Here is a 12,523-nt window from a genome sequence, read left to right on the forward strand (position 1 = left end):
AAAGCCCCATGGAATAAATGGCGCTATAATAATAAATAATAACTAGGTAAATGATCATTAGCTATTACTCTGTTATCTGTCTGAGGTTGTTTGATGTTATGTCATGCTGGGTTTTCCCCCTCCAGCCATGAGGTTCTGATGATGGAGCCATAATTTATTGTGAATGTGACAACGGAGTCCTAATATAAATGCTCATACAAGTTATGAATCTTCCCGTATGTATTGACATTAACCATGCTGGTACAATCCGGGCATTTTCTGCAATAGACTTCACAAGAACAGATTATCTGGCATCAAGATGTTAGCAGCAGATCGTGTAAAGAAGCACTGTCGCTTGCCATAAATATGTTTTGTTTTTTACCTGGTGTAAATGCCACTGTTAAAAAAGCTGACGGGTTTCAGACGCAGTCGTTTCTCATGAAAAAGTGTCTGCTTTTTTAATTGTGTTGGATTGAATTTTTTTCTGGTTTAATGTACATTTGATAACTATTTTTTTTCAAGGATCCATCTTGCTAGATATTTTACTTCTCTTTCACTATTTGGACTTGCCATGCTACGATGTCTCTGTAGATCCTTTTCCCAGATGAGCTGACTTCCCTTGCTTTTTTGTTGAAATGCCGCTGCTCTCCTGAATACAGCATTGTTTCTTTTGTTCATGCTTCTCACCATTCCTGAGATATTTCCCCATCTTCCCTGTATATAAATCTAGTCTATTTTGCCAAGTTGGTGTGGTCCTCATCTCTTCTCTGTAGGTGTCATCTTGAGAACCACACCCTTTTGGCTAAAAGACCAGATTTCTATATAGGGAAAAATAGGCCATAGGCCTAGACTTGCGGTGCTGCGCCCCCTGCTGGCATAAACTCATATGAACTCTAGCGTGAGAAAATATTCTGAAAAATTCCCACGCTCGAGTTCATATGAGGTTATGCCAGCAGGGGGCACAGCACCGCAAGTCTAGGTAGCTACGTTCCCCTGCTTCCATCCATTCCCCAGATTTTACAGTCAGCAGCACAGCTGCATTAGCAGGCTTCTGCTTGTAAAATGATTTAACCCCTTCTGATGGATTTACATCGTGGGACTTGACTGTAACGCCAGAGAGGTATTGTCAGGATTCTGAACATTTTTTATTACCTTTTGGTGCATTACTGCCCTTTTCCAAGATGGCGTCTTTGGTCTCATGTGCACTGTGTCTTCCTGCTATAAAACTCCACTCCAGCCTTCAGTCTATGCTAGAGTATTCTGCCTTGCATCCAGCTCCTGACCTCTGGTGACTCCCTGGCTATATACCTGATCCTGTGAACCAGTGGGGTTATCCTGCTACTCAGCTCTGAGTTCCTGCTGCATACACCAATTCCAGTAATCCTCCTTCATCTGCTGCTCGTGTTTGCTTCCATCTGCATTTGCTGGACATGTAAGCTGTTTCTGCTCTGCAAGAACCTGAGACTATTACCCAGACCTCCCTGGTTGAGCTAAGATATTATTTGAACTGCCTTATAAGCATATCTATCTGTGTTATGGACTAAGCAAGGACTTATTCGTGCCAAGTATCCTCAAGAATAATTGTGCTTCATAGACTTTCTGCGTGATTGCATTTTCCTCTGAAGTTTCCTATAGACTGCTGAGCTCCATTTGATATTTGCACCAAGTGTTGTGGACTTGAGTTTCTCTCTGCACCTGTTTGAATCACCGTGTGATAATCTAGACTTTACCACTTATAAAACTGTGTCCTGTAGTTATCTTGTTCCACGCAAAGAGTCTCCTGAGTTATCCCGTATAATTATTACAGGTATGGGATATTGTTGTTTTTTAATTTTAACTTTGTTTCAGGTGACAAGGGTCTTCAATTGGATTGAGCGTTTAATAAACTATTATAACACCATGTGTCTTTATTTCATTAAAATACTTTTTTCCTAATATGTGTGTGTATTATTAACCCTTTATTACTATTGGATTAATAATGGATAGGTGTCTTGACACCTCTCCATTATTAACCAGGCTTAATGTCACCTTACAATAGCAAGGTGACATTAACCTTTTATTACCCCATATCCCACCGCTACAGGGGAGTGGGAAGAGAGAGGCTAAGTGCCAGAATAGGCACATCTTACAGATGTGCCTTTTCTGGGGTGGCTGGGGGCAGATATTTTTAGCCGGGGGGGGGGGGGGGCAATAACCATGGTCCCTCTCTAGGCTATTAATATCTGCCCTCAGTCACTGGCTTTCCCACTCTGGCGGAGAAAATTGTGTGGGAGCCCATGCCAGTTTTTTCCGTGATTTAACCCTTTATTTTAACAGCTAGAGCCCCCAAATTTTGCACACATACACTTCTAACATTACTAGTGAGGAATATGTAAAAAAAAATAAGGGATATGAAATGGCTTACTGTATGTAAACCATGTCTCATATCCTGTCGGGTTTGGGAAGGAGATAGCAAAAGCCGGCAACTGAATTACCGGCTTTTCTGCTATCTAGCGCTATATGAAATATAAATATATGTATATATATGTGTGTCACTGACATATATATATATATATATATATACACTCACCGGCCACTTTATTAGGTACACCTGTCCAACTTCTTGTTAACACTTAATTTCTAATCAGCCAATCACATGGCGGCAACTCAGTGCATTTAGGCATGTAGACATGGTCAAGACAATCTCCTGCAGTTCAAACCGAGCATCAGTATGGGGAAGAAAGGTGATTTGAGTGCCTTTGAACGTGGCATGGTTGTTGGTGCCAGAAGGGCTGGTCTGAGTATTTCAGAAACTGCTGATCTACTGGGATTTTCACGCACAACCATCTCTAGGGTTTACAGAGAATGGTCCGAAAAAGAAAAAAAATCCAGTGAGCGGCAGTTCTGTGGGCGGAAATGCCTTGTTGATGCCAGAGGTCAGAGGAGAATGGGCAGACTGGTTCAAGCTGATAGAAAGGCAACAGTGACTCAAATCGCCACCCGTTACAACCAAGGTAGGCCTAAGAGCATCTCTGAACACACAGTGCGTCGAACTTTGAGGCAGATGGGCTACAGCAGCAGAAGACCACACCGGGTACCACTCCTTTCAGCTAAGAACAGGAAACTGAGGCTACAATTTGTACAAGCTCATCGAAATTGGACAGTAGAAGATTGGAAAAACGTTGCTTGGTCTGATGAGTCTCGATTTCTGCTGCGACATTCGGATGGTAGGGTCAGAATTTGGCGTAAACAACATGAAAGCATGGATCCATCCTGCCTTGTATGGAGCATCTTTGGGATGTGCAGCCGACAAATCTGCGGCAACTGTGTGATGCCATCATGTCAATATGGACCAAAATCTCTGAGGAATGCTTCCAGCACCTTGTTGAATCTATGCCACGAAGAATTGAGGCAGTTCTGAAGGCAAAAGGGGGTCCAACCCGTTACTAGCATGGTGTACCTAATAAAGTGGCCGGTGAGTGTACATACGTATATATCTATACTGTATATATGTTTTTACGAATATTTGAGGCTATGGATCCATTCTATGTCCATTTTGCAAGTCGGCGAGATGTCGCCGTACGGATGCCATACGGATGACACACGGATAATTTTTGGAGAAAAAAAATCGCATCCTCGCATTGAATACGGATCACAGTTCAGGAAATTTTCTGGGTATCTCGGCCATCAAAAACAGACCGTATTTTTATACGTTGTGTGTGACTCCGGCCTAACAATCAGTTGCATCGGTTTCGGCAACCATCATGGAGCCAGAACCAGTTTTAGTTGAGTAAAAAACGCGGGATTTGCCCAGGCTTACAGTTTCCTCTAGAACTCCTGAGCTCTATTCCCAGGAGCAACTAGTGAGCAGTGGGGGAAAGGGACTGTACTGTGTATTTTAGAGATGAGGGGATAAATTCAAAGGACCCTGGTAAATTGGCCACATCAATAGTCCACCAGATGGGACCACTGAACAGCCTGCTATGCCACCCGGGACCTCTTCTAATTTGTCGGCTGCTGGTTAGGATCACTGTTTATCACCTACTACCTGCTGGCATCCCCGGGGCTTCTTATTTGTTATCCCAGTGAGACATCATAGTTGTGACGTAAAGCACAAATGACGCGCGTTTCAACCTGCTTCTTCAGGAGGTGTGCATATAAGAGGCAGTTCGCAGGGTTCCCATCTGGGATACTAATGTGACTGATGGACCAGGGTCCTGCATATTGATATTATTATCTCCAGTGTTTAAATACAGTATAGAATATTTTTTTTTCTATAGCACCATTGTATTCCACGTCATTTTACACATTGTATATTTGTATATGTGCAGTCTATGCACATGTGTATGTATATAATTAAGGAGAGAAAAAACAGGTTATTGCTACTTTTGATGGAAGAATCATATGGGCTTTATATTTATGGCATAATATTTGTGTATTATATGGCAGTATTATATTGGCTCAAAGGAGTTTAATATCAGTAGTACAACATATATGGCTGCAGTATGTGTTTTTAGACATTCTTGGGCGGTATTATTTGGACACCAAATAGCAGTTTTATTTCAGCATTCACGGTATTGTAGTTAGCAACGTATGATAGTGCTATGAAGGTATGATATGCTGGTATATAATTGGACATACTAGGTGAGAAGATTACTAAAATGCCAAGGTACATGGGGCTACTTAGTTGTTGGATGGGGCCTGATTTTTCTGAAAATTAGCCTTTTATCGTGTATGTGTTAGTCATGGTCCCACTTTGGAAGATGGCCCTGTTGTGCACCAGGTTTCTGGCTGTAAATGGAGCCTCTGCACCTACCACCAGTTCATGTTTAGTGGTTGTGGTGTATGGTAACTAAAAAGCTTGTGGGTCCCAAATATCATGGGTCTTCTCATATGGGCCATTAGCACCTTTTAGGCCCCCACCATGGCCCATGTGCATTGGCAAGCTCCGCACCCCTACAGGTATGCTCCTGTTTAGTGGATATTGGAGGGGATGTCTGAGATTAAGACAAAATATGTTCCTAGACTATAAATTAGATGACTAAGATGGGTCTGATTGTTGGCACCTCAGCTGGTCAGGTCAATGAAGGAGCTGCGGCGTTCTATCAATCACTGAGGCACAATCATTATTTACCAGGAACAACGCCAAACACTTGATTGTGGCAGTGGTCAGTACTGCAGCTCACAACAGTCACAACTTCATGTTTCACTTACTGCCCCACGCAGAACCAGTCTGGAATCTCCCAGTTGTATGAGTCCACCCTGGTGTACTGCACACCAGATCTATACATTCTTCTCCATCATCTGGGATGAAGTGTTCAGCAGGAAGTGTTTCATGTAAAGCATGAGGAAGTTGCACAAAAAAAACCTTGCTGTTGTATATCTAGGAACTGCTCCAACTATTATGAAGGTCACTATCATGCAGGCTGGAGAACACCATGGGCATGGGACTTGTCTACTGATGAGAAACCCTCGCCTTAACTACACATAGACTTCATAAAGAGAAGTGCTTCCACTTGGGTTCTCCTTTTTTGGGGGTTGACCACCATGGCAAAATATATGTTAAAAAAAAAAAAGTGAGCTCAGCTCTGGAGATGTCTTGTCACAAACTTGCTACTCTAGTCTTACAGTCACTGGGTGATCCTGTCCTTGGGCTATAGGGCAATTTCCCAATCATGCTCTTGTGGTACCTGCAATGTTTTCATATGAGTCATTTTTGCATCTGTCAACCTGACTCCTAATCTTTGACAGATTATCTTCTGCTTTTGGTTTACACTCTAGTAGTCTAACTGAACTCCTGTTTTCGTTATAGAAAGAGGTGGCCATTTTTGGTCAAGCCATTTTAATTTAATTTTTTCGTCATGTTAAATCCATTTTGCCAACTTTTGGAGAAAAAAGGATATAGAAGTTTTTCAGGTGGTAGATAGTGTTGAGCGAGTATACTCATTGCTCGGATTTTCCCGTCGCCACAGCTGCATGATTTACAGCAGCTGGACAGCTTGAATACATGTGGGGATTCCCTTTCAACCAGGCAACCCCCACATGTAATCAGGCTGGCTAGCAGCTGTAAATCATGCAGCTATGTCAACAAAAACTAAATCTCCAAGCAGTCACAAATACTCGGAGACCACCCGAGCGTGCTCGGGAAAACCCGAGCAACGAGTATACTCGCTCATCACTAGTGGTAGAGTATCCATATAATAGGGACAGCCAGCCTGCACCCGAAAAAAAAATACTCTAAGAACTCTTAAAAGTAGACCAGATACAATGTAATCTAATAGATTAACGGGGGTTGTCCGGATATAGGTAATCAATAACAGATGAGGGGATCCGATACCTTGCAACACAATAGATCAGCTGTTATTTCCTCTGGCGCCGACGCAATGTAAATACTTTGATCGGAACACTGTTCAAAGAGTAGGAGATGCAGCCGGGTCCAGAACGACAGCTCCTATTGTTTTGAATAGAAGCTGTGCTGTGGTAGTTGGCAACGGCTGGCAGTGAATGAAGCTGTGCACAGAAGTTCTGTTCAAAGTATCTACATCTGGCCACCAGCAAAGCAATTAGTATCTAATCTTTTGGGGGTACTGGGTGTCGGACCCTCGCCAATCGTGTAGATAAGTTATCAGTACCTATGCCTGGTCAATGCCTTTAATCTAGTAGTTGTCATGATAGAGTCAACCACGTGCACCATAATTATGTCAGACCCAGATTCCCAAACCAGACTCAGACAGAATTTTTGTAACTGTTTACGTGACTTTTCCACCATAACACTGTGCTTTAGTATTGGCTATCATTTTAACACGACTACCTCATGGCTAAGGCCTTGCCTTAGAAGGAATCCTCTGTTATGTCACCGGTGACACCACCAATTACACATCTCACAGATTGAGAAATTATTGATTTAGCAAAAATCATCCGTTTCCTTGGAAGTCTCTGAAGCTGTTGACATCCAGCTTAAAGTACCTTTTGCTTCTCAGATATAAATTGTAAGTGACACAAGGCAAATCTAACTTGTTTGGCCAACAGTATGTGTATAACTACTGTATTTACTGAGTTTTACTATTTTTATCACATTCTTGGCTAACACGTGCATAAAATCCTACATGTAGCTATATAATCTCCACAAAAAGCAATGGATCATATTGGAGTTCCATGAAGAACCCATCTGCCCCTCAGATATCTTCTAAAATTATCTCACAGTCGCCTTGAAAGCACAGCTATAGTGCTATGGGAATGTCTAGAACATAATGAGATCACTATTAAGTGTGGAAAGCCAGCCCAAGAGGCTCAGGCCAACACCTCGAAAGGAATCAACCTCATCCACAATGCGTTTATTACCAATGGTAGCCGTCAAGTTCCCCCTTCCCCTCTATATCTGTCGCTTATTATACCTCCTCATTAAGGCTCCTTAACACTTCTTCAGCTACCTAAATGCTACTTCACATGGAATAGAAAACCTGTCAGGATCAAAACATCTAACATAGACCTAAAATCAGAGGTGGGATTGGTCTTCACCTCCACCACCAAATGGCTCTCAGTGTAGATGACAATTTGTTCTAAAGGTACCCATAATTTGAGGACGGTGTGTCGGAACCAAGCTTTCCCTAAAATTACCCTTTCTTGGCTAGACTCAGTACACTGGGGTTTAGTATCCTCCAATATGTCTCACACTATTTGTGTGCAAAATCGTCAAAATTTTCATCTCTGAATGTGTCTCCATTTCATTTCCCCTTTTTTTCACATCTTTCCTCCTGGTGTAGAAGACAGTGTGTTACCTATGTGGAGAATAGAGCAAATGGGCTACCTCGTATTTTTCTCAAGGCATGTCATGGCCTACACTAGCTTTTCTAGGATCTGATTAGGAAGCCTGCTCACTGGGATTCTGGGGCTTTAGCCAACCCCACCATTGTCTGATTAGTCTAGTCAAGCCTCACAGTTTACTAAGAATAAAAATCCTTTTAATAACTTTTGTTTCGGGTCAGGTCATTCGAAACTCGTGACTTACTCAATTTTGGTCTCAAATCTTCCAACTTTCCAACACAGCAGATTTTGCTGAGCTGAGAATAAAACCTAGATTTCTTCCTCTTGAAGAACTTTTGGGAAAGCAAAAAAATGTTTTGCCTTTACAAGGTGCATCTTCACTGTCACAGTTTACAACCATCCATTACTTCCATGTGTTGTAAATGTTTAGATGGAGAGGGTACCCATTTGCTCACCTTCAAGCCTTATTGTGTCCTGGTGCCTTTTTGGGATAGTATACCACCCAAACAACTTTTATTGCATTACAGGGATATACTTGTCTGAAGATACAAGCGCCGTCTCCTTTTGCACCTGATTAATGTATCTTGCTCTTGCAATTATTTCATGTGAAGGCTTTCAGATCCATCCTCTCTAGGTCTCTGGTTCTCCAATGACTTTATGAGGATTGTGGACCTGATCTCGTCATCAAATAACAAAGCCACCTCCTTTTCCAAGACCTAGTATCCTTGGTTGGTCTTCCAAGGTACTGTAGCATACTAACTGAATCTACAGTAGAATAGTTCTCACACCTTGTTAGTTACCACTTTATTCCTTTCACTGGGCACAGGTCCTGGACAATTTGCATCTTCTTCTCCCTTCTTCTCCCTTCTTCTCTCCATGTTCTTCCTCTGTATTCTCTTCCCTCCACTTCCTCCTTTTTAGCTGATCATGCTAATTTGTTAACAGTTAAAAATGCTTTGCTCAGGTCCCACACCCACTCAGCCAAGTACATTATCGTTCATGTTTCATGTATCACAGATTTATCCACTTCTTTTCTTTGCAAATTTTGATGTTTACTTTTTGTAATTTTCACTGGAGGCTGTGTACGGCTGTTGGACAAACTTTGGTTCTGTAAATAAATCATTTACTAAAGTTTGGAAATGAGTAGCGGGCACTCACTACCAAGTAAGCAAGGTCAACACAAGAACTGCTAATAAAGGGCTTCATAAATCAAATTTTAATGGTTGAGTGGTCACGAGAACTCTGTCAGCTAGAGGGGTGCAAAGACATCATTATTGGATTCTATTTTTCCCTCAATTCAAAATTTTATTTAAAAAAAATAGAATAAAGGAAATTAAATTCAACAACTATTGGATTTACTTTATCATACATATTTTACCCGATTTTCAATATAAAGAAAAGAAAAAGCCAATACTCCACAATATGATAATAAAATGAAGAGCATCAAAAATTATCATAAAAGTGCAACAGAAATGCATAGGAATACGAGAAAATATTAAATCATTGCCATACCTTCCTCCCACTATCTATTCATATGCCATCCAGAGGCGTAGCTTGAAGCTTGATGAACCCAAAAATATGGCCATTACCTTAGGGATCAGTCCTGCAACGAGTTGTGTACGAAAAAAAGGGTGTGAGGTTCAATACAGTAATACCTAAATGTATGATATTGGACCCAATACTGAATTAAGAATAATTTCACTTATTGGCAATTATTCTACTAGACTTCCCCCAACGCAGGGGTCCTATAGTGGCCATAAGGTCTTCCACCCCTGAATTAGAGGCCAGGGAAGACTGGAGGATTCTCCGGTCCTCAGGTGGGCCAGTTTGGCCTTGTACCCAGGCGAAAGGAAGAATTAATTTGATTAATCTGGTTAAATTTAATGCGTATCTACAGTATACTTTTACATAGTCAGACACAATTGTACTATTATACTGTTCTGTCTCCTTTTTCCTGCAGAGTACAGACATTACCAGTACCCTAGGCTATGACATCCTATTACAGCACTTGAATGATGGGAGAAAGAACTGCAAGGAGTTTGAAGATTTCCTAAAGGAAAGGTATGTAACACCTTAATACAAATATGTACAGAAAAATCCTGATATACGATAAAAGTCTTAAAACAAATCTTTTCTCTTTTGAAGGTTCTGAAAAACAAAATTATTCTTGCCTTAGAAGCAGCAGACTGGCATTGTGTCATTATTGAATGTATCCTCTCTTAGTTTTACCATCACCCAGTGGATGTCAGCTGCACATTGGCTAATACAAAAACAATATTGTAAGGATTCTGGGCCTTAAACTCAAACTTTACATTTTTGTAATAATCAATACTCTATCCATAAAGATGATTGCTGGAATACAAAAATAGCTAGATAAAAATAAAATAGATAGCATACCACATGTGCCACCGATTCAACTGCACATACCTCCCAATAGAGGCCTTCTTTAATATAGTTCATGATGTATTTATGTTTCTTGAAGCTTGGTCTGTACTGAGACTCAGAATCTCTGGTAGTGAAGGCAGAAACTTTAGCAGTGAGACACAAGTTGTGCTATGTATAGGAACATTTTCCCTGCCTAAAGATGGTTTTCTTCTTCTTTACAGGCATAGTGTACTGGTACATAAAGATACATCTCTTTATAACAGTACATTTCTATACACTGGTGTATTAGAAGTAAAATAAAAAGATTAAAAAAAAATGTTACCCCTAAAATTACTGGGAAAAAAATCTGAAAAACAATTACAATAATCACATTCTTTAAGAAAAAAAACAAAACATCACAAACCAGTGAATAATATGGGCATATTTGGTTTCCCTGTAATTAAAAAAACAGAACAAAACATAATACTGTATACAGATTTATGGTGATTGGTAAATGGCATAAAATAGAGTAAAGGATAAAAGAAATAAATAAACATAACAAAAGTTAATATAAATGTAATGCCTATATTCTTGTTTGTCACATTGATTGGTTTTAGACATAAAATAATGTGCCGTTCCCCTTCCTACAGGGCAGCAATAGAAGAGAGGTACGGGAAAGATCTGCTTACTCTAACCAAGAAAAAACCTTGTGGTCAAACAGAACTGAAGTGAGTGAGCAGTTTCCTGATCATACTGTATAAGAATACTCTATATGAACGGGTTGATTTATAAGATCCCTTGTTTATTTCCCTTATAATGGCATTCTGAGTTACCGGATGTGATCAATTGGATAAAAAGAAGCTGCTAAAAGTATTTTTCTTTGTAGAATGCAACATGTCTGTAGATTACAGCTCATTGATTTAAATGGGAACCATGTAATGCACCAATTTCCCTGCGGAGGCGCTGCAGAGGAACTGAACACTTGGTGGTTGGTTCACTTATAGATAACAGTTGATCCCTGGGAGTTCCAGAAGTGGTAAAAACTGTGATTAGTTTAAAGAGGTTGTCCAAAACTAAATGTGAATTTCATACTACAATGTCTATTTAATTCAATAATCTAACCATTTTTCTAAAGTACTTCATTTTAATATTACCCTTTCCTCTCTACTCTAAGTTCCTGTCTGTTTTTTTTAACTTCAGATTAATTATGTTTTATTTTAGTCTCCCAGTACGCACTGGAGATTCCCAAATGGGTTATCAGGAACTGACGCTTCAGTCACTGCTCCAACTGCCGTTCCCACCCTGAAACGAAGAGTCATCAGCAACTTCTGGGCTAGTCCCTGCTTTACTGAGAATGTGCTATTTGTCAATTCCGATGCATGCTGATTATGCGCTCCCAGTGCTATACTCCTTTTGAATGCACACTGACCTTGCGCTCCCTCGCACACTGCCAGTGCGCTCCCTCGCACACTGCCAGTGCGCTCCCTCACACACCACGAGAGAACATTGAAAAAAAGAGTACGCTGTAAGCTGGGAGAACCTGCCCAGAATCTGAAACAGATGTCACTTTTCAGCGCGGTGACGTCCATTTCTGGGGCTGGGGGGTTCTCTTCTCTCCTTGCTTGCTGCGTTCTATCCTTTTGAATGCGCACTGACTGTGCGCTCTCTTGCCTGCTCATCACTTCTCTATAGAGCCAGTGAGGAAGTGCAATGTCAGTGTGCATTTAACAGAATATAGAGCACGGAGCACATACTGAGCATGTGCAAGAATTGACGGCAAATGCTCAGCAAACCATTGAGTAGCCCAGCTTCTGAAATGCCCATCACTTTTGTCATGGTGGGGCCAACAGCTGGGGCAGTGACCGCAGTATCTGCCCCCCGATAACGACTCATTTTCAAATTACATGTTGAGATACTCAAACAAAATGTCATCGGAGGTAAAAAAGGAAGTTAAGCATATTAGAAAAGTGGTTAGATTGCATTTTTGCTGTAATTTCTTATTCATATTCCCCTTTTTGGGTTCCATTTTTTGGTTCAGATTTGACACATTTTTAATGTGTTTTTTTAGTGCAGAAACTACATGAATACCACAAGTGCTTTTTATTACGTGCATTTTTTTCAGCTCCCCATAGAAACCTTTGGAAAAAAAAGACAGGAAAAAACAAAACACAACAGCGTTTTTATATGCGCACTGGGAATAAGTTTTCATGAAATCTCATACACTCTTTCTGCAGAAACCCCCCCCCACAGAAAGTAGCATTTACACTAAGTGGGAATATGACCAAAAATATTGCTTTAAAAGAAATATTTTTTTGCATGTGCATGGTGTCCTATTTATCATCGCTTGATTATTATTATTATTATTATTTTTTATTTTTTTTGCATTTTTCTATGATCTGTCAATTATTGATCCAGCTATAAAATAACATTTAAGAGT

At 40.5% G+C, this 12,523-nt stretch overlaps 1 protein-coding gene across 2 annotated transcripts in view; it reads left to right on the plus strand.

The window, feature by feature from the left end:
* The window catches only part of PSTPIP2 (proline-serine-threonine phosphatase interacting protein 2), a 93,781-nt gene that overhangs the window by 39,029 nt on the left and 42,229 nt on the right, over window positions 1-12,523 (plus strand). For both annotated transcript variants that reach the window (XR_013221161.1, XM_077283765.1), the window contains exons 2-3: window positions 9,683-9,783; window positions 10,737-10,814. Coding sequence is in view for 1 of the 2 variants with exons in the window: in XM_077283765.1 (XP_077139880.1) it covers window positions 9,683-9,783; window positions 10,737-10,814 (179 nt within the window). In the remaining variant the exon portion in view is untranslated. The remainder of the gene's footprint in view (window positions 1-9,682; window positions 9,784-10,736; window positions 10,815-12,523) is intronic.

This window comes from Ranitomeya variabilis, chromosome 1 (assembly GCF_051348905.1).
Source record: "Ranitomeya variabilis isolate aRanVar5 chromosome 1, aRanVar5.hap1, whole genome shotgun sequence".
NCBI lineage: Eukaryota > Metazoa > Chordata > Amphibia > Anura > Dendrobatidae > Ranitomeya > Ranitomeya variabilis.